This window comes from Chlorocebus sabaeus, chromosome 25 (assembly GCF_047675955.1).
Source record: "Chlorocebus sabaeus isolate Y175 chromosome 25, mChlSab1.0.hap1, whole genome shotgun sequence".
NCBI lineage: Eukaryota > Metazoa > Chordata > Mammalia > Primates > Cercopithecidae > Chlorocebus > Chlorocebus sabaeus.
The window spans coordinates 1,191,004-1,212,719 of record NC_132928.1 but is presented as its reverse complement, the minus strand read 5'-3'; the positions used below and the strand labels follow the sequence as shown (position 1 = coordinate 1,212,719).

Sequence of the window (21,716 nt, the reverse complement as noted above, 5' to 3'; positions counted from 1 at the left end):
GGCAATGCATGACAAAGCCCAGGCCTTCCCTGCAGAGGCCAACGCTGACCCTCCTGACAGTGGCAGGACTGGGAAACTCAGTATTCTGGGGCCCTGTGGTGAGGACACGCCCTGCAGTCCCGTGGGGGAGATGCTGGTATATCCGTGAAGGGAGCTGTGCAGGCATCAGGACCCCAGTCCCTGCGCTGGAGGAGCTCGTGCACGGAGTCTGTCACTGCTGCCCCGCCTGGGACAGCCCATGGCACCGTGCACAGTGGATGGAGAAACTGTGATTCTTGTGCTGGGAGGTGGTGGGATTTCTCCCGGCCACATGGCCAGTGCAGAGCTTGGGAAGGTTCTGTTTCTCCTACTTCCTCATCCGGGCCCTCCTACCCTAGGGTGGTCTTCCTGACCTGGGCAGTATCTTTGACCTTGTGTGTCCCTCCTTGTCCATCCCCAGAGCCCAAGGTGGTGTTTGCCAAGGAGCAGCCGGCGCACAGGGAGCTGCAGGCTGAGGTGGGGGCCGGTGCCACGCTGAGCTGCGAGGTGGCCCAGGCCCAGACGGAGGTGACATGGTACAAGGACAGGAAGAAGCTGAGCTCTAGCTCGAAAGTGCGCGTGGAGGCCGTGGGCTGCACACGGAGGCTAGTGGTGCAGCAGGTGGACCAGACAGAGGCTGGGGAATACAGCTGCGAGGCTGGGGGTCAGCGGCTCTCCTTCCGCCTGCAAGTGACAGGTCAGTGCTTTGGGGATGCTGAGTGAGCCCTGTTTGGAGCTGCTGCTGTGACTGGAGTAGAACCACTGCTGACTCAGTGGGCTTTCCATTAGACTCCATCCCTCAACTTCTCCCATCCTCTCACCTCCTACTTTTATGCCTGTGGTGGAGCTGGGCTGCCTAGTGGGAAGGGAGTGAACAGAAGGGTCACGGCCCTCCTTGTCCATGTTGGGTGGTGTTTCCGTGCAGACATGCTGGGTCACATTTTCCCAGTACCTTCTCCAAACCACTGATGTCCCGAGGTGTCCGGGACTCCGGTCCTATCTAATGCATGAGATGGTGGTAGGCCAGACATCCCTCCCTTGGGGATGCTCCTGCAGTCCCTGCACGGCCTCATCTGGCCCCACGTGAGGGCTCTCCCTGTGCGAAGAGATTTGAATTCGTTGAGCCAGGGTGTAGGGAAATTCCAGCCACACAGTCTTATTTGGAATTATATCAACACTGAACAATGGATTCCCAAAGTTTTCAGTGTTCTGGGATGCACTTCTGTCCTTCCCCGTGGATGTAGAAGCCCTGTCTGAGTCTTCATTAAAACCCAGATCCACAGCGTTAGTGTGTGCAAAATGAGTAAAGAGCAGCGCATTGGCAGGTGCACACATGACACTGGAATTCCGTTTCGGAAGCCAATCTCAATTTCCTTTTGCATTCTGTTAAAATGTTCTGTGTCCGAATTCCCCTTTGGATAGATTTAAAAGTGATAGGAATAAGTAGCTTATGGCACAGTCACACACTGGTAGAATTAAGTTATGGTGGTAGCAGCTGCTGACTGGGGAAGCCATATTTACATCATCCTGTTTCCTTGACAAGTCCTGTGCCTGTCCTCTCTGGCTGATTCATAGGAAGTCTGAGAACGATCTTTACTTTCCTGTTGTTTGTTAGGAGAGTTTAACTTCAAACTCCAACCCTGAGCCCTGAGTGCTGCCACATAACAGTTGGTGTTATGTATGTCTAAAATGGCTTACAGATGTGTAGATACCAAAAATACTCACTGCAAGTAAATTTGAAAAGTGTTAAATTATATAATTTCTAGAAACCAAAAACAGACTTAAGAAATAGATAACCTATATGCAGTTATCTACTGTTACCGAAGTTATCTGCAGTTACTGCAACCTAGTAAAAACTAGAACCGGTAGCAAAAAATCTTCCCGTCAAACAATATCTAAACCATGTGGCGCTATTGAGAAATTCTTCCAAACATTCTGGCCAGAAATTCTTCCATGTTCATGGAAATTCTTCTGGAGAATGGAAAAAGGAAGATATACCCTCTAACTCATTATATGCAGAAAGCTTAATGCTGTGACTAAAATTTGGCCAGAAAATAGGAAGTTTGCATATTGTAGATCAAACAATTATGGATATCATGGCCAATTTTTTAAACAAAATATTAGTAAACTGAATTCAGCAATACATCAAGATGATCATACACTATGATGAAATTCATAGTCTAGGAATGAGGGCTGCTTTCATGTTAAAACATTAGAAAATCATGATATTATGTGATTGAAATTTTAAAACAATGTAATTATCTTAAACTCAGAATAAAGTACCATATTTGATAAAAATTTAACCTCATACATTCAGAAGAAATGTCTGGCAAAATTTAGCATCCATCATGCCATTAAATTCTTAACAAAGTATAAATAAAAGTTTTTTTTTCTTAATTTGACACAGGGTATTACACAAAAATCACAAAGGGAGACTTTGTAAGCTTTGCCTCTGAGCCAGGGACAGCAGGAGGAAGCCAGTGGTCAGCACTTCCATCCAACATTAGACACACAGTTAGGAGGAAAGTAAAACAAAAGGTGTAAAAGTTGGAAAAAGGTGAACTGACAGAAGATATGGTTTACCCAGAAGATAAATTATTAGAGAGTTGAGAAAGATCAACCCTTGCAAGATCTATGTGAAGAAACTTCCATACATGTAGACTAGCAGCAAGCAGTTGGCAAACGAAAACGTAAAAGATTGACAGATGCCTCAAAGGCATCATGTTTATGATTCCAGTCTAATAAAAGATGTCCAGAGACTCTGGGTGGTGGGGGGCGGGGAAGCTGTGAAACACTTTTGAGAGACAGTAAAGATCTAAAGTGGATAAAAGTATGGAAGAATGAAAGTTATTCAGTCTCAGTCAAAATCCAAACAAATGTGGTTTTGGGGGATGCGAGGTTCAAAATGACAAGTGGATTTAAAGCCCCATACATGCTTGAAGAAGAGCCACGTGTGCAGGCACCCCAGTCCCTGCCCTGGAGGTGCTCATGCATGGAGGGTTGTCATAGCTGCCCCACCTGTGATAGCCTATGGCGCCGTGCACAGTGGATAGACAAACTGTAATTCTTGTGTGGGGAGGTGGCAGGGCTTCTCCCAGTCCCACAGCCAGTGCAGAGCCTGGGGAAGGTTCTGTTTCTCCTACTTCCTCATCCGGGCCCTCCTACCCTAGGGTGGTCTTCCTGACCTAGGCTGTATCTTTGACCTCATGTGTCCTTCCTTGACCATCCCCAGAGCCCAAGGTGGTGTTTGCCAAGGAGCAGCCGGCACACAGGGAGGTGCAGGCTGAGGCGGGGACCAGCACCATGCTGAGCTGTGAGGTGGCCCAAGCCCAGACGGAGGTGATGTGGTACAAGGACAGGAAGAAGCTGAGCTCTAGCTCGAAAGTGCGCGTGGAGGCCGTGGGCTGCACACGGAGGCTGGTGGTGCAGGAGGCAGGCCAGGCGGATGCTGGGGAGTACAGCTGCGAGGCTGGGGGCCAGCGGCTCTCCTTCCACCTACATGTGGCTGGTGGGTGCCAGGGTTAGGTGAAATAGAGGTGATCCTGAGTGTCGGGTGTGAAACCACAAGGGCACGTTTGGGTGGCCCAAGGTGCTGTGGGCCCTGGCACCTTCCCTCTCTGTAGGCCTTAGAATCTGTGTCCCCAGCTCTCCCCAGCGGCTCTCAGGCCAGTGTCCTTATGTCATGAGACCAGAGCAGGCCCATGGACTGAGTTGACCATGGTATGTGCCCTGCAGTGACTGAGCTGGGGGTGGTAGGGACAGTAGCATGATGTCCTTGGGGTGGGGGTCTGGGGTCTGGTCTCATGTGAGGACCCCTGTCTGGGTGGTAGGGACAATAGCGTGATGTCCTCGGGGGTCTGGGGTCCAGGTGTAGTCAGATGTGATGACCTCTGTCTGGGTGGTGGGGACAGTGGTGTGATGTCCTTGGGGTGGGCGTCTGGGGTCTGGATTGGTCTAATGTGATCTGCTGACTCCTCTGTGGGTGCTAGGCTATGGGAGGGCCCTGCAGTGACTGGAGAGCGTGTCCTGGGTGGTGGGGGGCTTGTCTCTGTGCTCTGGGCCCTAGATCTCTGCAAGCCTGTGCTGGGCCCCTTGGTCATCACCATGTGTCCACCTGTCTTTCTGACATCCGACCCCTTCCACCCTGTCTCTGAGCCAGGGACAACAAACCACACTCAGCTTGGCATCCTCTTTCTGGTGGCCCTGCCCGACACTCTGCTGCCTCTGGGCCAGCCCAGGTTGCTGGTCCATCCCTCCTGACCCTTCATGTCCTGCTGCCTGTGGCCCCATGTGGTGGGGAGGGCTGGCGATGGGTGAGGGCCCCAGGGCCCTGGAAGACCGGGGCAGGGAAGGGACTGCATCCTGTTCCCAAGGGACATGATGGTGGTGCTGCCAACATGCACTCTTAGACCTTCGGCTCTGGTAGTGCCGGGGGGAGCTCTGTGCGTCACAGTGCACTGCTCAATGATGGACAGCCCCGCCTGGCTGTCGCTGGGCTAACACATGGGCTGCGTCTGCTCTGGAGCCTCTAACCCTACATCCCTCCTTGTCTATCCCCAGAGCCCAAGGTGGTGTTTGCCAAGGAGCAGCCGGCATGCAGGGTGGTGCAGGCGGAGGCGGGGGCCAGTGCCACACTGAGCTGTGTGGTGGCCCAGGGCCAGATGGAGGTGACGTGGTACAAGGATGGGAAGAAGCTGAGCTCCAGCTCGAAAGTGCACGTGGAGGCCGAGGGCTGCACACGGAGGCTAGTGGTGCAGCAGGCGGGCCAGGCAGATGCTGGGGAGTACAGCTGTGAGGCGGGGGGCCAGCGGCTCTCCTTCCACCTGCACGTGGCAGGTCAGTGCTTTGGGGTGGCAAATCCACTTCGCCTGGAGCTGATGGCCACACTGTATGGCCCCTGGGATTCTGGATGGTGGTTGATGGTGCTTAGGACTGCACTGGGCCATCCTTGAAGAGCAATGGGTATCAGGGGTGCCAGGTGGCATTAGGGTGGCCCTGAAGGGGAGCGGGGCCGGTCCAAGGATGCCAGGGTCCCCCTCTCATGCCAACTCACCTCTACCCAGGGCTGGAGCCCCAAATTTCAGAGAGACCCTGCCGCAGGGAGCCTCTGGTGGTCAAGGAGCATGAAGACATCGTCCTGACTGCCACGCTGGCCACACCCTCTGTGGCCACGGTGACCTGGCTTAAGGATGGTGTGGAGATTCGCCGCAGCAAGCGGCACGAGACAGCCAGCCAGGGGGACACCCACACCCTGACCGTGCATGGCGCTCAGGTGTTGGACAGTGCCGTCTACAGCTGCCGTGTGGGCACAGAGGGGCAGGACTTCCCAGTGCAGGTGGAAGGTGAGCTGGGCGCGGGGCGGGGACTCCTCCAGACCCCTCTCTCCCAGAGCTGGGCAGGGGCAAAGCTGGGGCTCAAGTCTGGTCTGTTAGGAACCTGGCTGATGTCCCCTTCGTGCCCACAGAGGTGGCCGCCAAGTTCTGCCGGCCACTGGAGCCTGTGTGCGGTGAGCTGGGCGGCACGGTAACACTGGCCTGTGAGCTGAGCTCAGCATGTGCAGAGGTGGTGTGGCGCTGTGGCAGCACACAGCTTCAGGTGGGCAAGCGCTTCCAGATGGTGGCCAAGGGGCCTGTGCGCTTGCTCACTGTGTTGGATCTGCGCGCAGAGGACGCGGGGGAGTACGTATGCGAGAGCCGTGATGACCACACCAGTGCGCAGCTCACTGTCAGTGGTATGTAAGGGGTCGGGTGTCTCTATCCAGGGCAGCTTCCTGGAGGAGGTGGCCTTTGGCACTCCTGCAGTGTGGGGGCTCTGCCGGTCCTGCGCGCCCGCCTCTTAAGCAGTGCTCCTGTCTGCAGTACCCCGAGTGGTGAAGTTTATGTCCGGGCTGAGCGCCGTGGTCGCGGAGGAGGGCCGCGAGGCCACCTTCCAGTGTGTGGTGTCCCCCAGTGATGCGGCAGTCGTGTGGTTCCGGGACGGTGCCCTGCTACAGCCCAGCGAGAAGTTTGCCATATCACAGAGTGGCGCCAGTCACAGCCTGACTATCTCGGGCCTGGTGCTGGAGGACGCGGGCCAGATCACTGTGGAGGCTGAGGGCGTCTCATCCTCTGCTGTCCTGAGGGTCCGAGGTGAGTGTGGGGGGCAGCAGGACTTGCCTGGCTGGCCGGGGCTCCTTGCACAGGCACTTCCCCTGTGGGCTGGTTCTGAGTGGGCACCTGGAACTGCTGTCCTGTTATGGCTGATCTGGCTGATCTCAGGAGACACAGGGTGTGTGGACTGCAGAGAGGAGATTCGGGTAGGCTGGATGGGTCAGTTGCCTTCTCTTGGTATAGAGAAGATGCAATCCTGCAGGTGCACCTGGTGGGGAATGGGTGGAGGTTGAGGCAATCCAGGGAGGCTTTCTGGAGTAGGTGGGTGCATACTTAGCCTGATGGATGGCAGGAAAGAGAGAGTGGGGTTAGCACCAGTGCAGGCAGTGACATGGGCTTCCCATGCTGCTGAAGCCAGAAGCCAGAACTTTCTCTGAAGGGAAGTGGGAGTCATGGCAGGTTCTGGAGTAAGGGAGTGATGCAGTACATTCACCTTCTGCGGAGTTCACGGGTGGCCTAAGGCAGAGGCCTGCCAGCGCCTCTTCCTTAACCTGCGCAGGACTCCTGGGCTTTGCTAAACCCCCGTTGCCCTGGGGGAGCTCTGTCTTCCAGCCTCTGCAGTTCCCACCAGTGCTACTAGTGGGGATTACGCCTAGGATTTTGAGGCACGAGGGCCTGGCGTCTTGTTCAGAACAGGGGAGCTGGAGGTAGAAGCGGGGCTTAAGGAAGCTTCCCGGTTTCCTCGCTTAAAGTGTTTCCTCGCCCACGTGTGGCCAGGGCCGTGCCGCCGTTTGGATTGGGATCCCCGGGCGCCGTGCGGGCAGCTCTGCCTGGGCGCGGCTCAGGGCAGGCGCGGGGGCTGGGCGGGCCCTCTGTACCTTGGCTTGCCCGTGGAGGAGGGCAAGGACTGCCATGACCTCCCCTCTCCTGCGACCCCAGAGGCACCCGTGCTGTTCAAAAAGAAGCTGGAGCCGCAGACGGTGGAGGAGCGGAGCTCGGTGACCCTGGAGGTGGAGCTGACGCGGCCGTGGCCGGAGCTGAGGTGGACACGGAACGCGGTGGCCCTGGCGCCGGGAAAGAACGTGGAGATCCACGCCAAGGGCACCCGCCACCGCCTGGTTCTGCACAACGTAGGTTTTGCCGACCGTGGCTTCTTTGGCTGCGAGACTCCGGATGACAAGACACAGGCCAAACTCACCGTGGAGAGTGAGTCGTGGGCGGGAAGGGTGGGGCATTGAGGAGGAGTGAGGAGGGAGGCAGCACACTGAGGAGGAGGGAGGAGGGAGACGGAGAATTGAGGAGGAGTGAGGACGCAGGCGGGGTACTAAGGGGAGGAGGGAGGAGGGGCCCTGAGAGGAAGAGAGAGAAAGGAGGTGGGGCACTGAGGGGAGGAGGGAGGAGGGATGCGGAGCACTGAGGGGAGGAGGGAGGAGCCAGACGGGACACTGAGGGGAGGGGCGGGTCCTCTGGATGGGGCCTAGGGCTGGGGGAGGGGCAGGTCTCCCGCCGGAGGGGCTAGCGCTGGGGGTGGGCGTTGGGCGGCTTCCCCGGCCCTCCCTGAGCTCCTGGGGAAGCTGGTTGTACCCCAGGGTTCTAAGGCGGTGGTCTCAGAGCAGCGGCTGACCCGTGACCCCGCGTGTGCACTGCAGTGCGCCAGGTACGGCTGGTCAGGGGCCTGCAGGCAGTGGAGGCACAGGAGCAGGGCACAGCTACCATGGAGGTGCAGCTGTCGCATGTGGACGTGGAGGGCAGCTGGACTCGCGACGGTCTGCGGCTCCAGGAGGGGCCCACGTGCCACCTGGCTGTGCGGGGCCCCACACACACCCTCACACTCTCCCAGCTGAGGCCAGAGGACAGTGGCCTTATGGTCTTCAAGGCCGAAGGAGTGCACACGTCGGCACTGCTCGTGGTCACCGGTGCGTTGAGGGGACCGGCAGGGCACAGCACAGATCATGCCTACCTGTCCCGAGGGAGCCCCGGGAAGGTCGGTGGGGACTCTAGGGACCTGGATGAGCCAGCTCCATATAACTGTCCAGCTTGGGCACTGCCGCACCCTCGTCCTTGTCCCTGTCCCCACCCTGAAGGCTCCTCCAAGCTCTTTTTCTCCTCCCACCTCCTACTTCCTCCTCCCCAGAGCTGCCTGTGAACTTCAGCCGCCCGCTGCAGGATGTGGTGACCACCGAGAAGGAGAAGGTTACCCTGGAGTGTGAGCTGTCGCGTCCTAATGTGGATGTGCGCTGGCTAAAGGTGCCTCCCCCTGACCCCACTCTGTTGCCTCCTTCCCTCCTCTCATGGGGGCAGGCCCAAGTGGAACCCCAGGGCCGAACCACCTGTATGCCTGACCGGGCTTCTGCGTTCCACAGGATGGTGTGGAGCTGCGGGCAGGCAAGACGGTGGGCATTGCGGCCCAGGGCACCTGCAGGAGCCTCACCATTTACCGGTGCGAGTTCGCGGATCAGGGCATGTATGTGTGTGATGCCCACGACGCCCAGAGCTCTGCCTCTGTGAAGGTGCAAGGTGAGAGCTGCGTGGGGCATGTGGGGCATGGCAGGTGTGGGCACCTCCTCCTGTCTTCCATGTCCCCCAGCCAGGGGCTTGGCCACTCTGCTTTCACCTTCACAACCCTTGGCATGCTGGGGCACTGGGTGGGGGGTGCTGAGGGTGGCTCTGTGCGTCCAGGTGTGGCAGGGCCTCCCTTGCCACCCCAGGCCGCAACATCCAGATTGTGAGGTCCCTGGAGGATGTGGAAGTGATGGAGAAGGACAGTGCTACCTTCTCCTGTGAGGTCTCCCACGACGAAGTGCCTGGCCAGTGGTTCCGGGAGGGCAGCAAACTGCGGCCCAGTGACAACGTGCGCATTCGCCAGGAAGGTGCGAGGACCAGTGGCTATGGTGGGCACGGCCCAACCCCCAGGTCCTCCTCCGTCCCCGCCCATACTGAGCCACCTTTTTCCCCAGGAAGGACATACACTCTCATCTACCGGAGGGTCCTGGCGGAAGATGCAGGAGAGATCAAATTTGTAGCTGAAAATGCAGAATCGCAAGCCCAGCTCCGAGTGAAGGGTGAGGTGGGGGCTGAGGGGAGGGTGAGGCTGGACAGTGTGCATGTGTGGCCAGCTGGCTCAGCACAGGCCCGGACACCCCAAGCCCGCTCTCAGGACCAGGACAGCAGGGACTCACGAGGAGGGAAGGGGTTGTCACCTCCTTGGCAGGAAGATAGAGGCCAGAGAAGCGGCCATGAGGGGCTTCTCCCTTCCTTAAAAACAAGATCCTGATGAATCCTCCCTCTGGCTGCAGCATGTGCTGCAGAGGCCAGGCATGAGGCCCTGTGGGGCGGGGGGGAGAGGGGGTTGTTGGGGGCAGGGAGTTCTACCTGGTGGCAGTGAGGAGGAGGATTGGGGATCAGAGAGAGTGGTGCTGGGGCAGCAGGGAGGGAGGTTCTGCAGACAGGTGGAGTGGGGACGGGCCAGTAGGGCTAAGTCAGAGGTGTGCGGGGAGGGGACATGAGTTCCTGGGACTGGGCTAGGGTATGTGGTTATGGTTCCGAAGTGGGGGCTTGGGGAGAGGACTGCAGGGGGTGGGGCTACATGGGGCAGAGCCTACCCTGCTCTTGGTGGGCCAGGACAGCGGGCAGGACCTGGGTGGTGGAAGTGGGAGTGTGGGACATGGGAGGGCAGGGTAGGCAGAGGCGGGTACACTCCCCTTGCTGGTGGTCTGCTCTGTGGAGCAGGTCGTAGCACAGCTCCAAGGGGGATACTCAGCCTAAACACCTGCTGTCACCTGGCGGGCAGACATGGGCTGTTGGGGCCTAGTGGGGTCCGGGCCCTTGGTTGCCCAAAACACCCAGTGTCTTGTCGGAGGCTGGGCCTGGGAGCCTGGAGCACCGTCTCTGATCCACCCCGTGCCCCAACTATGCTCACAGAGCTGCCAGTGACCCTCGTGCGCCCTCTGCGGGACAAGATTGCCATGGAGAAGCACCGCGGTGTATTGGAGTGTCAGGTGTCCCGGACCAGCGCCCAGGTGCGGTGGTTCAAGGGCAGTCAGGAGCTGCGGCCCGGGCCCAAGTACGAGCTGGTCAGTGATGGCCTCTACCGCAAGCTGATCATCAGTGACGTCCAGGCAGAGGACGAGGACACCTACACCTGCGACGCCGGCGATGTCAAGACTAGTGCACAGTTCTTTGTGGAAGGTGCAGGCAGGGAGGGCAGCTCTGCAGGTTGCTTTTGTTGGGGGGAGTCTCCTAGGTCCATGGTTTGCCCTACACTCCTGGAGACGCTGGGTCTGGGTAGCTCAGGAGGATGCTAAGATGCATCTAGTGGGGCAGGGGCTTGTTCCCAGGAAGGAACCCTGCCAGAGGGGCAACTTGTCCTATCCATGGGATCCGCCAGCAACTGCTCCTCCCCAACAGAGCAATCCATCACCATTGTGCGGGGTCTGCAGGACGTGACGGTGATGGAACCCGCTCCTGCCTGGTTTGAGTGTGAGACCTCCATCCCCTCAGTGCGGCCACCTAAGTGGCTCCTGGGGAAGACAGTGTTGCAGGCTGGGGGGAACGTGGGCCTGGAGCAGGAGGGCACGGTGCACCGGCTGATGCTGCGGCGGACCTGCTCCACCATGACCGGGCCCGTGCACTTCACCATCGGCAAGTCTCGCTCCTCTGCCCGCCTGGTGGTCTCAGGTGAGCACTCCCACCCTGGTGGGTGGATGCGAGGCAGAGGCATAAAAGGACAAGGCTGTGGGTGGGTACAGGGCAGGGTCATGGGAGGAGAAGGCTCAGTGCAGTGACGGGACACAGTTCAGGGCCACAGATGGGTATCACTCAGGATCAGGGGAGGACGCAGTTCAGGACCACAGAGGATACAGCTCAGGGCCAGGGGAAGGCACAGTTCAGGGAACAGTGGACACGGCTCAGGGCCAGGGGAGGACACAGTTCAGGGCCATAGGTGAGCAGGCTCAGGGCTTGGCAGGCAGGACAGGGTGATTGGTTCCTGTGGCCCCGTGGCCCAGCCTGTCTCCACTCCCTGCAGACATTCCCGTAGTCCTCACACGGCCGTTGGAGCCCAAGACAGGGCGTGAGCTGCAGTCAGTGGTCCTGTCCTGCGACTTCCGGCCAGCCCCCAAGGCTGTGCAGTGGTACAAGGATGACACACCCCTGTCTGCCTCTGAGAAGTTTAAGATGAGCCTGGAGGGTCAGATGGCCGAGCTGCGCATCCTCCGGCTCATGCCTGCCGATGCTGGTGTCTACCGGTGCCAGGCGGGCAGCGCCCACAGCAGTACTGAGGTCACTGTGGAAGGTGGGGCATGAGGGACACGGGGCTACTGAGAGGGTTTTGGGGAGGGGTTGCCTGGTGATGTGGGCACTGAGGCCTGGTGTGACCCTTGCAGCACGGGAGGTGACAGTGACAGGGCCGCTGCAGGATGCAGAGGCCATGGAGGAGGGCCGGGCCAGCTTCTCCTGTGAGCTGTCCCATGAGGACGAGGAGGTCGAGTGGTCGCTCAACGGGATGCCCCTGTACAACGACAGCTTCCATGAGATCTCGCACAGGGGCCGGTGCCACACGCTGGTACTGAAGAGCGTCCGGCGTGCTGATGCAGGCACAGTATGCGCCTCCTCCCCCAAGGTGTCAACCTCTGCCCACCTGAAGGTCCGAGGTGAGCCATCCCACCAGTCTTTGGGGCTCCCCACTAGGGATGGGACAGGTGCTGGGCTCCCCTCACCCTCCTACCCCTCCTGCAGTGAAGCCGGTGGTGTTCTTGAAGGCGCTGGATGACCTGTCCGCAGAGGAGCACGGCACCCTGGCCCTGCAGTGTGAGGTCTCTGACCCCGAGGCCCATGTGGTGTGGCGCAAAGATGGCGTGCAGCTGGGCCCCAGCGACAAGTATGACTTCCTGCACACGGTGGGCACGCGGGGGCTCGTGGTGCATGACCTGAGCCCCGAGGACGCCGGCCTGTACACCTGCCACGTGGGCTCCGAGGAGACCCAGGCCCGGGTCAGCGTGCACGGTGTGTGGCTGTGGGCATGGCGGAGCTTGGGGAAGGGAGGTGTGCTGGATGGGCATGGATGTGGGACTGGCCACTACCTGGGTGGCCCATGTCATTCTCTGAGATTGAAGGGCTGCTCTGCTGAGCCGGGGAGGTCAGGGGAGCCTTCTAGAGGAGCCATGACTTGACATGGTCCTGTGAGGCCTGGGTGCAGGCAGGTGGACCTGGGGACGATGGGTCCCGGAGCCGGGGTTGGAGGCTGTGCTGTCCCTGCCTGGTGGTCCCGACGTAGCCCGGGGATGTTGCCCTGTACCAGGGGATGTGTCTGCACAGAAGCCACCAGGCCAGTGTGGGGACACCAATGGGGATGGCCAGGGAGAAGCCGAGATGCCAGGCAGGGGCTGTGAGTAGGCCATGTCTCTGTCCTTCATGGGGCCCCAGCAAGGCCCCAGGGCCACTGGGCTGACAGGGTGGAGCCATCCCTGAATCCAGCCCTGCAGCACTGGGGGTGTGCATGCCCTGGAGTCTGTCCTGTGTTTCAGGGGCAGTTCCCTCAAATGCAGGGTGGCTACCTGGCCCCCTGTGTGTGTGTGCCCAGTCCCAGTGGCATCTTGGTGTGGGTGACAGGCGGCGTAACCAGCCTGTTTGCTGGTCCTTGACAGTCTTGTAACGAGATGGGGAAGGGGCAGGAGGCGTGGCAAGTTTGTCCTGGAGCTGGGACTATGGGGTCCTGTGCCTCCTCTCCTTCCTGTGACGACCATGGGTCCTCCCTCTCCCTGCTACCCTGATTGGAGCTCAGAGTTGTTGGTTATGCAAATGCCAGGGAACAGCCAGCTCCAGCAGAGGGGTGTCTACTCATCGGCTGGTGCAACGTGGCACCCTGCCCCCACAGGGCCTGGCCTCTCCCAGGGTCTGACACCTCCCAGGGTTTGGTCCATGTGGGGTCTGGTCCCTCTAAGGGATCCAGCTCCTCCTGGGGTCTGGTCCCTGTGGGCTCTGATCCCTCCCAGGGTCTGGTCCCTTGGGCTCTGATTCATCCCAGGATCTGGCCCTTCCTATGTCTGGCCCAGGGCAGTGCTGTCCTCTTGCCTGGCCTGACAGTCTCCGATGGCCCGCAGATCTGCACGTGGGCATCACCAAGAGGCTGAAGACAGTGGAGGTGCTGGAGGGGGAGAGCTGCAGCTTTGAGTGCGTCCTGTCCCATGAGAGTGCCAGCGACCCAGCCATGTGGACAGTCGGTGGGAAGACGGTGGGCAGCTCCAGCCGCTTCCAGGCCACACGTCAGGGCCGAAAATACATCCTAGTGGTCCGGGAGGCTGCGCCGAGTGATGCTGGGGAGGTGGTCTTCTCTGTGCGGAGCCTCACCTCCAAGGCCTCACTCATTGTCAAAGGTGGGCAGGGCCTGCCGGACGGGGGCTTATCACCTGGGCTGAGGAGTGGGGACCCTGGGCCTGTCCCCAGGAGTCCAGGAGCTGGGCCCCACTGGCTGCAGAAGCCGGTGGGGGTGCTTTTGGGGCCTGCCTCCCCCAGCTGCTGCAGAGCACCCCTTCTAGGAGCCACAGGGCCTGAGGCACCTGCTGGATGCTGGGGGCAGTTCTCATGTGGAAGTGGGGTTGCACTCTTCTCTGAGCTCTGATACAGGCCTGGATTCTTTTCCAATCTCTGTGTTCTGAGTGCCCTGAGCACTTGGTAGCTCCCAGAGCTGTGGCTCACAGGGCCAGTCTGGCAGCACTGGCCTGAGGGCCCAGCCACCTGCTCTGCTGACATCACCATCAGCGCCCGAGTTCGCGCCCCTGACGAGCACACTTGGTGCGGTTTGGCGGGGCACACTCAGAGGATGCCAGCGTGGGCCTGAAAGATGCCAGAGGATAAAATTGTGTAGTTGTTGATATTCCTGCCTCCTGAGTCCCACCCTGGTGACAGTGGGGACACTAACATTCCAGGACTCTGAAGCTCCTGAGGGCCGAGGTGCCGGTTGCAGGTTCTGTTGTCTTGGTCACCAGAGAATCAGTGTTCTCAAACACTTGTCCTTGCCCCAATCCTGGTCATGGTGAAGGTGGTAGGGTTTTGGCTGGGTCTGTGCGTAGAGCTATGGCTGTAGCCAGGATGGTGGCTGGGGCCGTGACTGCAGTCATCTGTGGCTGGCTCCATGGCCCTGGCTGTGCTTCAAGGGCAGCTGTCTCTGCTCTCTTCAGAGAGGCCGGTGGCCATCATGAAGCCCCTGGAAGACCAGCGGGTGGCGCCAGGGGAGGACGTGGAGCTGCGCTGTGAGCTGTCACGGGCGGGCACGCCTGTGCGCTGGCTGAAGGATGGGAAGGCCATCCGCAAGAGCCAGAAGTACGATGTGGTCTGTGAGGGCACGATGGCTGTGTTGGTTATCCGCGGGGCCTCGCTCAAGGACGTGGGCGAGTACACGTGTGAGGTGGAGGCTTCCAAGAGCACAGCCAGCCTCTCTGTGGAAGGTAAATGCTGCAGGAGCCCCACGCGTGGCCCTGGAGTGGCATCTCTACCCTAGCGGGGCACAGGGCCACCCCTGGAGCCTGAGCTCCTCTGTCCCAGGTGAAAGGGCTCACCCAGGTCCCAGAGCTTCCCCAGCCAGGCCTGGAAGATAACAGGGCCGGCCTGGGGTCTGTGCAGGCCTAATGCCCCATCTATTCTGCCTCCGTCTCCCTGCCCCAGAAAAAGCAAACTGCTTCACAGAGGAGCTGACCAACCTGCAGGTGGAGGAGAAAGGCACAGCTGTGTTCACATGCAAGACAGAGCGCCCCGCGGCCACAGTGACCTGGCGCAAGGGCCTCTTGGAGCTACGGGCCTCAAGGAAGCACCAGCCCAGCCAGGACGGCCTGGCCCTGCAGCTCACCATCAGTGCCCTGGAGAAGGCAGACAGCGACACCTATACCTGCGACATCGGCCAGGCCCAGTCCCAGGCCCAGCTCCTAGTGCAAGGTGAGGCGCCCAAGTGTGCTCGGGTCTAGGCTTTGAACGGCACTGGAGACTTGGAGGTGGAGAGGCCCAGCCTCAGTTTCTTATCGTAAGGGTAGAGGGATGCACCCTGGGTGGTCACTGGGGCTCCCCAGCATGGCTGTGAATGAGCTGCTGGTGCTCACTTACTTGTGTGTTGATTTGGTCACTGTGTATTTCTCCCACATGCCCTGTGTGCCTGGCCCCCATGCGTGAGCTCAGTGTGTATCTGTACATACAACATGTCACCCTTATCCCAGAGGGACAGCCTGACTCAGCTGTGGCAGGCAGCCTTAGGTGCTCCCAGGGAAGAACTGATGGTCATTAGGGTTGTCATTGAGAGTTACAGTGGCATTTTAGTCTTTTTCTTGTTTACAACAGAATACCTGAAACTGGGTAATTTATAAAGGAAATAAAGTTACTTCTTACAGCTCTGGAGGCTCAAGGTCAAGAGGCCACATCTGGTGAGGGCCCTCTTGCTGGCAGGGACTCTCTGCCGAGTCCCCAGGGGGTGGCACAGGGCGTCTCATGGGAAGGGGGCTGAGTGTGCTAACTCAGGCCTCTCTTCATCTTCTTTTAAAGCCACCACTCACATTAAAGCACTTTAACACATTAACCTGTTAACCCACTGATCCATGAATGGATTAATCCATTCCCACCTTGGACCCAATCCCCTCTTAAAGGCTCCACCTCTTAATATTACCACATTGGGATTAAGTTTCAACATGAGTTTCCAGGGGGACATTCAGATCATAGCAGGTGGCTGTTTGATCTTACTGTTTGGCTCCACATTTGAGTGGCAGGCAGAGTGACAGCTGTCATTCTCCCTACTCTGTAGATAAGAAAACTGAAGCTTTAGTGGGTCCATGGCCAGGGCAAGGTCGTCAGGCACACTGGGATCAGAGCAGGCGAGGCCCAGCCCCTTCACCACAGCCTTTACTTGGCTCTGAAGTCCCGGGCTGGTGTGTCCAGAGCTGAGTTTGCAGGGGGTCCCTACTGGGGTCTGACCACAGGGCGTTCACAGGGTTCAGTATTTGAAAGGCCCCAGTTGTGATCATGAGAAGTAATGTAAAGCAGGAATCATCACTGATTTTTCCTCTCCAATGGATTTGGTGACCGTGGTGAAAGCATTCTGTTAACACAGTAAAGCCCCATGATCTAATAAAGTTGGTACCCGTAGTTAATTTTTTTAAAAAGCCGTCAAGAGTGAGAGTCATAAGATAACAAAAGATGCTCTTTAAAAGTTTAACATGGCCGGGCTCAGTGGCTCACGCCTGTAATCCCAGCACTTTGGGAGGCTGAGGCAGGTGGATCACGAGGTCAGGAGTTCTAGACCAGCCTGGCCAACATGGTGAAACCCCATCTCTACTAAAAATACAAAAATTAGCCAGGCATGGTGGCACGTGCCTGTAATCTCAGCTACTCAGGAGGCTGAGGCAGGAGCGTTGCTTGAACCCAGGAGGCGGAGGTTGTAGTGAGCCAAGATCGTGCCATTGCACTCTAGCCTGGGAGACAGAGTAAGACTCCATCTCTAAAAAAATAAAATAAAATAAAAGTTTAACGTATGAGGATGTTGGCCGGCCTGGTCAGGGGCCCAAGCCATTTCCTTGTGTGCCATCCACTGATGAGAGCTCTTCATCCATGTGGATTGCCCGGGTTGGGGTTGCCTTCTTTGAGGTGGAGCTATGCCTGCAGGACACTTATGCATGCAGAAGGAATCTGAATGCAGGACCTATCTCGATATTCGTAAACACTCATCTTTTACCATCCCTAATTCAGCAGCCAAAAAACCTCGTTTCTAGGAATTCACATTTCTTATCTTCCAAGCATTTGATTTCAATTTCAGCATAACTATAGCCGGTTTTTTTCCACACTCCTCTTTCATCTGTTACTACAAGAGTTAATTTCATGGCATAATTGTAATGATACACACAGCTGTGTATGCAGGTTTGGGAGCCAACCGCTCCTGGGAGCACAGCTTGGATAGGGGGCAGAAGTGTGCTCTCCTGGGTTCTCAGCAGGCTGCAGACTCACCCAGCAAGCCTTGCAGAAGGACCTCCAAGGTGCAGAGAGGTGGACTCGGGGCTCCGAGTGGCCCTCAAACAAGTATCTGGACCGTTCAAACTCTGACCCACTTACTGTTTTCAGAGTTCTGTCCCTGCAAACTTGTTAAAACACAGACACCTTGCTCTGTCCTGGGGAGTGTCTGTCCTGGGAAGCACTGCTGGCTGAGCCTGCCCAGGACGCTGTGCCTTTGCAGGCCGGAGAGTGCACATCATCGAGGACCTGGAGGACGTGGATGTGCAGGAGGGCTCCTCGGCCACCTTCCGTTGCCGGATCTCCCCGGCCAACTACGAGCCTGTGCACTGGTTCCTGGATAAGACACCCCTGCATGCCAACGAGCTCAATGAGATCGAGGCCCAGCCTGGGGGCTACCACGTGCTGACCCTGCGGCAGCTGGCGCTCAAGGACTCGGGCACCATCTACTTCGAGGCGGGTGACCAGAGGGCCTCAGCCGCCCTGCGGGTCACTGGTGGGTTACATGCCCACGTTGCACATGTTGCTCAGAGCTGCAGACAGGTGGAGAGGCGGATGGCAGCTCAGCCATGTGCCTAGTATCCCTGGGCACACAGAGAAAGCACCCTTGGCTGACTGTGGGGTGGGGGCTCGAAAGGCTGAATTGGGCTTTCAGAATGAATGCTTCTGCATGGTTTGCAGAACTGTTCTTGGTGTGCGCTGGCCAGGCTGCATCCCCACTGGGGCAGGAGCCGCACAGAGCCTTCCCTGTTCCCTCCGCAGCCTGTTGCGTGGCCCCAGCGTGAGGGTGACTGGTGGGTGCTGAGCCAGGGTGTTGCCTGGTCCACAGTGAGATCCAGGGTTTGTCCCTGTTGGCCCCTCCAGCAGCAGCACGACAGGATCCCACATGCTCCTGCTTCTCTCTCTGTCCCCTAGGTAAGCCAAGTGTCTTCTCCCGGGAGCTCACAGATGCCACCATCACAGAGGGTGAGGACTTGACCCTGGTGTGCGAGACCAGTGCCTGCGACAGCCCTGTGTGCTGGACCAAGGATGGGAAGACCCTGCGGGGATCTGCCCGGTATCAGCTGAGCCACGAGGGCCACCGAGCCCAGTTGCTCATCACTGGGGCCACCCTGCAGGACAGCGGACGCTACAAGTGTGAGACTGGGGGTGCCTGCAGCAGCTCCATTGTCAGGGTGCACGGTGAGCCCCAGCAGCCCCAAAGCCCAGCCACAGGCCAGGTGCCTACAGCTCTCTTCTCAGGCAGCACCGTCTTCAGGGCAGGGCATGTGCGCCCACAAGGAGCCCAAGGTGGGAGGACCCAGGCTCCTGTGCATCCTGTATGGGGTGCCCACAGCTCCCCGTGTCCTTCCTGGCTCTCCCTGGCACCTCATCCACCCTGCTTGGCTTCCGCTCTGGCCTCTGCCACCCGCAGGAGCCGCCCTGCAAAGCTGTCTCCTCTGCGTCCCTGAAGGGCTGTCCCTCTGTGCATGCCTGTGTCCCTGACCTCCCATCTTAGGAGGCGCCAGCCACAGTGGCTTAGGGCCCACCGTGACCTCATTTGACCTTACTTCCCTCATCACAACCACGCTTTGAGGTCTGGGCTAGGGCCTCCAACTGTGAATTTGGGGGCACAGGTCCCTGACACCCCACCCTTCTGTTCTCCTGCTTGGTTCACCCTTTCTATCCCTCACCCTCAGAGTTGCCCCTTTCCAGAAGTCTCGAGGTCCTTGCCACAGGCCCCAAAGGAGAAGGGGGACCCTGCAGCTGATGTCCCTAGCCCTCCACCACCTATAGGGGACCCCTAGTGGACCAGTCGGGGGAGGGCGAGCTGAGCCTGTGCCTGTCTGCAGCCCGACCAGTGCGGTTCCAGGAGGCCCTGAAGGACCTGGAGGTGCGGGAGGGTGGTGCTGCCACACTGCGCTGTGTGCTGTCGTCTGTGGCTGCGCCCGTGGAATGGTGCTGTGGAGACAATGTCCTGAGGCCAGGTGACAAATACAGCCTACGCCAGGAAGGTGCTGTGTTGGAGCTGGTGGTCCGCAACCTCCGGCCGCAGGACAGCGGGCGGTACTCATGCTCCTTCGGGGACCAGACTACTTCTGCCACCCTCACGGTGACTGGTAAGCATCTCTATTCACCCTGCCCATGTGGCCCAAAGATGCCACTTCCTCCAATGCAGGGGAGCAAAGACGATGCTCTCTGTGTCTGACCTTCCTGCAGCCGTGCCTGCCCAGTTCATCGGGAAACTGAGAAACAAGGAGGCCACAGAAGGGGCCACAGTCACGCTGAGGTGTGAGCTGAGCAAGGCGGCCCCCGTGGAGTGGAGAAAGGGGTCTGAGACCATCAGAGATGGGGACAGATATTGCCTGAGGCAGGACGGGGCCATGTGTGAGCTGCAGATTCGTGGCCTGGCCATGGTGGATGCTGGGGAGTACTCGTGTGTGTGTGGAGAGGAAAGGACCTCAGCCTCACTCACTATCAGGGGTAAGACCCTGTGTCCAGAGTCGTGGCCAGTGTCCAGTTCTTCACCTCTGCTGTCAGTTGCACCAATTCCAGTCTCCCCCAGCTGTGCCATGCCCTTCCCAGCACATCACGGAATCCCTTCCAGCTTTCTGGACTGTTGAAGGAACCAGGAGAACCCGGCATTTGCAGCCAGACTCCCACCCTCGAGGCACCCTGGGACCTGTCCTGTGGGAGTCTGTCTTATCCTCCATCTCGCCATTGCCTGTCCCCCTGTGCTTCCCAGAGTCTGATCTCCTACATGTCTGTCTGTCCATCCCTCCCCAGCCATGCCTGCCCACTTCATAGGAAGACTGAGACACCAAGAGAGTACAGAAGGAGCCACAGCCACACTGCGGTGTGAGCTGAGCAAGGTGGCCCCCGTGGAGTGGAGGAAGGGCCGTGAGAGCCTCAGAGATGGGGACAGACACAGACTGAGGCAGGATGGGGCTGTGTGTGAGCTGCAGATCTGTGGCCTGGCCGTGGCAGATGCTGGGGAGTACTCCTGTGTGTGTGGGGAGGAGAGGACCTCTGCCACTCTCACCGTGAAGGGTAATGACTGCCTCTGGCCACGTGCATGGGTGGCTGTGTCCGAGTGGGTATGCGCATTCCTGCCCTGTGCCCATGTCTGCGCTATGGCCTTCCCTGTTTCTGCATGTGGTTCCTTCATTCCTTCAGTAGGGATTCCTCACACCTGCTGCGTGTTACCCGTCTTAGGAGCAGTAAGACAGCAGAGAAGAGAGGGCTGCTTGAGCCCTGTGGGGTTGTAGGCAGAGACAGAGGATATGGGGAGAACCAAATCATTACAAAAGTGAGATCATAGATCTTCTCCAGGGTTAACACCAGGAAGGCAGGAAGGCAATCATCAGGAGCCCCAGAAATGGAACACAGAAAGGAGTGGGGAGATGGCACGTGGGCTGGAGTGCACAGCCAGGGAGGGGAGGGTCCATTGTGAGGAGGAGAGAGGTAGGGTGACTGTGGGGAGGAGGTGATGGGGGTGACTGTGGGGAGGAGGTGATGGGGGTGACTGTGGGGAGGAGGTGATGGGGGTGACTGTGGGGAGGAGGTGATGGGGGTGACTGTGGGGAGGAGGTGATGGAGGTGACTGTGGGGAGGAGGTGATGGGGGTGACTGGGGAGGAGGTGATGGGGGTGACTGTGGGGAGGAGGTGATGGGGTGACTGGGGAGGAGGTGATGGGGGTGACTGTGGGGAGGAGGTGATGGGGGTGACTGTGGGGAGGAGGTGATGGGGGTGACTGTGGGGAGGAGGTGATGGGGGTGACTGTGGGGAGGAGGTGATGGGGGTGACTGTGGGGAGGAGGTGATGGAGGTGACTGTGGGGAGGAGGTGATGGGGTGACTGGGGAGGAGGTGATGGGAGTGACTGTGGGGAGGAGGTGATGGGGGTGACTGTGGGGAGGAGGTGATGGGGTGACTGGGGAGGAGGTGATGGGGGTGACTGTGGGGAGGAGGTGATGGGGGTGACTGTGGGGAGGAGGTGATGGGGGTGACTGTGGGGAGGAGGTGATGGGGGTGACTGTGGGGAGGAGGTGATGGGGTGACTGGGGAGGAGGTGATGGGAGTGACTGTGGGGAGGAGGTGATGGGGGTGACTGTGGGGAGGAGGTGATGGGGTGACTGGGGAGGAGGTGATGGGGGTGACTGTGGGGAGGAGGTGATGGGGGTGACTGTGGGGAGGAGGTGATGGGGGTGACTGTGGGGAGGAGGTGATGGGGGTGACTGTGGGGAGGAGGTGATGGGGGTGACTGTGGGGAGGAGCAGCCATAGTGACTCTTCGTGCGTCAGCCAAGCAGAGCAGCTGTGTGGAGTGGAGGAAGGGGCCCAAGACGACCCAAGATGGGGGCTTTGACCAGGACAGGACATCCAGAGCCCTGTGGCCTGCCTGCAGTGGATCTAGGGTGTCGTCATGTGTGGGGGGTGGGAGTGGATCTCAGCCATGGCTGAGTTCCCTAGGGACATGAGGCTGCAGAACTCACCCTGGGCCCTGAACCTCTCAGTCACAGCAAGGAGAGGTTTCCAGCCTCAAGCCACCAGTGTTAGCAGAAGGGACAGAGCCCTGCAGGCCTGGCCTCTTGTGTCTGTGGAGCTGGGACCCATGGCCCGGTGTGGCTGGTGGTGTGGTGTGACGTGTG

General features: G+C 58.9%; 1 protein-coding gene across 1 annotated transcript in view; it reads left to right on the top strand.

Annotated features, from left to right (window-relative positions):
- Positions 1 to 21,716, top strand: part of OBSCN (obscurin, cytoskeletal calmodulin and titin-interacting RhoGEF) — a 164,786-nt gene that overhangs the window by 58,055 nt on the left and 85,015 nt on the right. Inside the window, 25 exon segments of the mRNA XM_073011456.1 lie at positions 440 to 715; positions 3,251 to 3,526; positions 4,579 to 4,854; positions 5,082 to 5,360; positions 5,483 to 5,749; positions 5,877 to 6,146; positions 7,047 to 7,313; positions 7,757 to 8,023; positions 8,242 to 8,354; positions 8,471 to 8,624; positions 8,816 to 8,977; positions 9,065 to 9,169; positions 10,029 to 10,295; positions 10,515 to 10,784; positions 11,134 to 11,400; positions 11,492 to 11,758; positions 11,844 to 12,110; positions 13,208 to 13,480; positions 14,285 to 14,551; positions 14,769 to 15,035; positions 17,311 to 17,583; positions 18,003 to 18,269; positions 18,920 to 19,186; positions 19,287 to 19,550; positions 19,854 to 20,117. Of these exon segments, the coding sequence (XP_072867557.1) occupies positions 440 to 715; positions 3,251 to 3,526; positions 4,579 to 4,854; positions 5,082 to 5,360; positions 5,483 to 5,749; positions 5,877 to 6,146; positions 7,047 to 7,313; positions 7,757 to 8,023; positions 8,242 to 8,354; positions 8,471 to 8,624; positions 8,816 to 8,977; positions 9,065 to 9,169; positions 10,029 to 10,295; positions 10,515 to 10,784; positions 11,134 to 11,400; positions 11,492 to 11,758; positions 11,844 to 12,110; positions 13,208 to 13,480; positions 14,285 to 14,551; positions 14,769 to 15,035; positions 17,311 to 17,583; positions 18,003 to 18,269; positions 18,920 to 19,186; positions 19,287 to 19,550; positions 19,854 to 20,117 (6,192 nt within the window).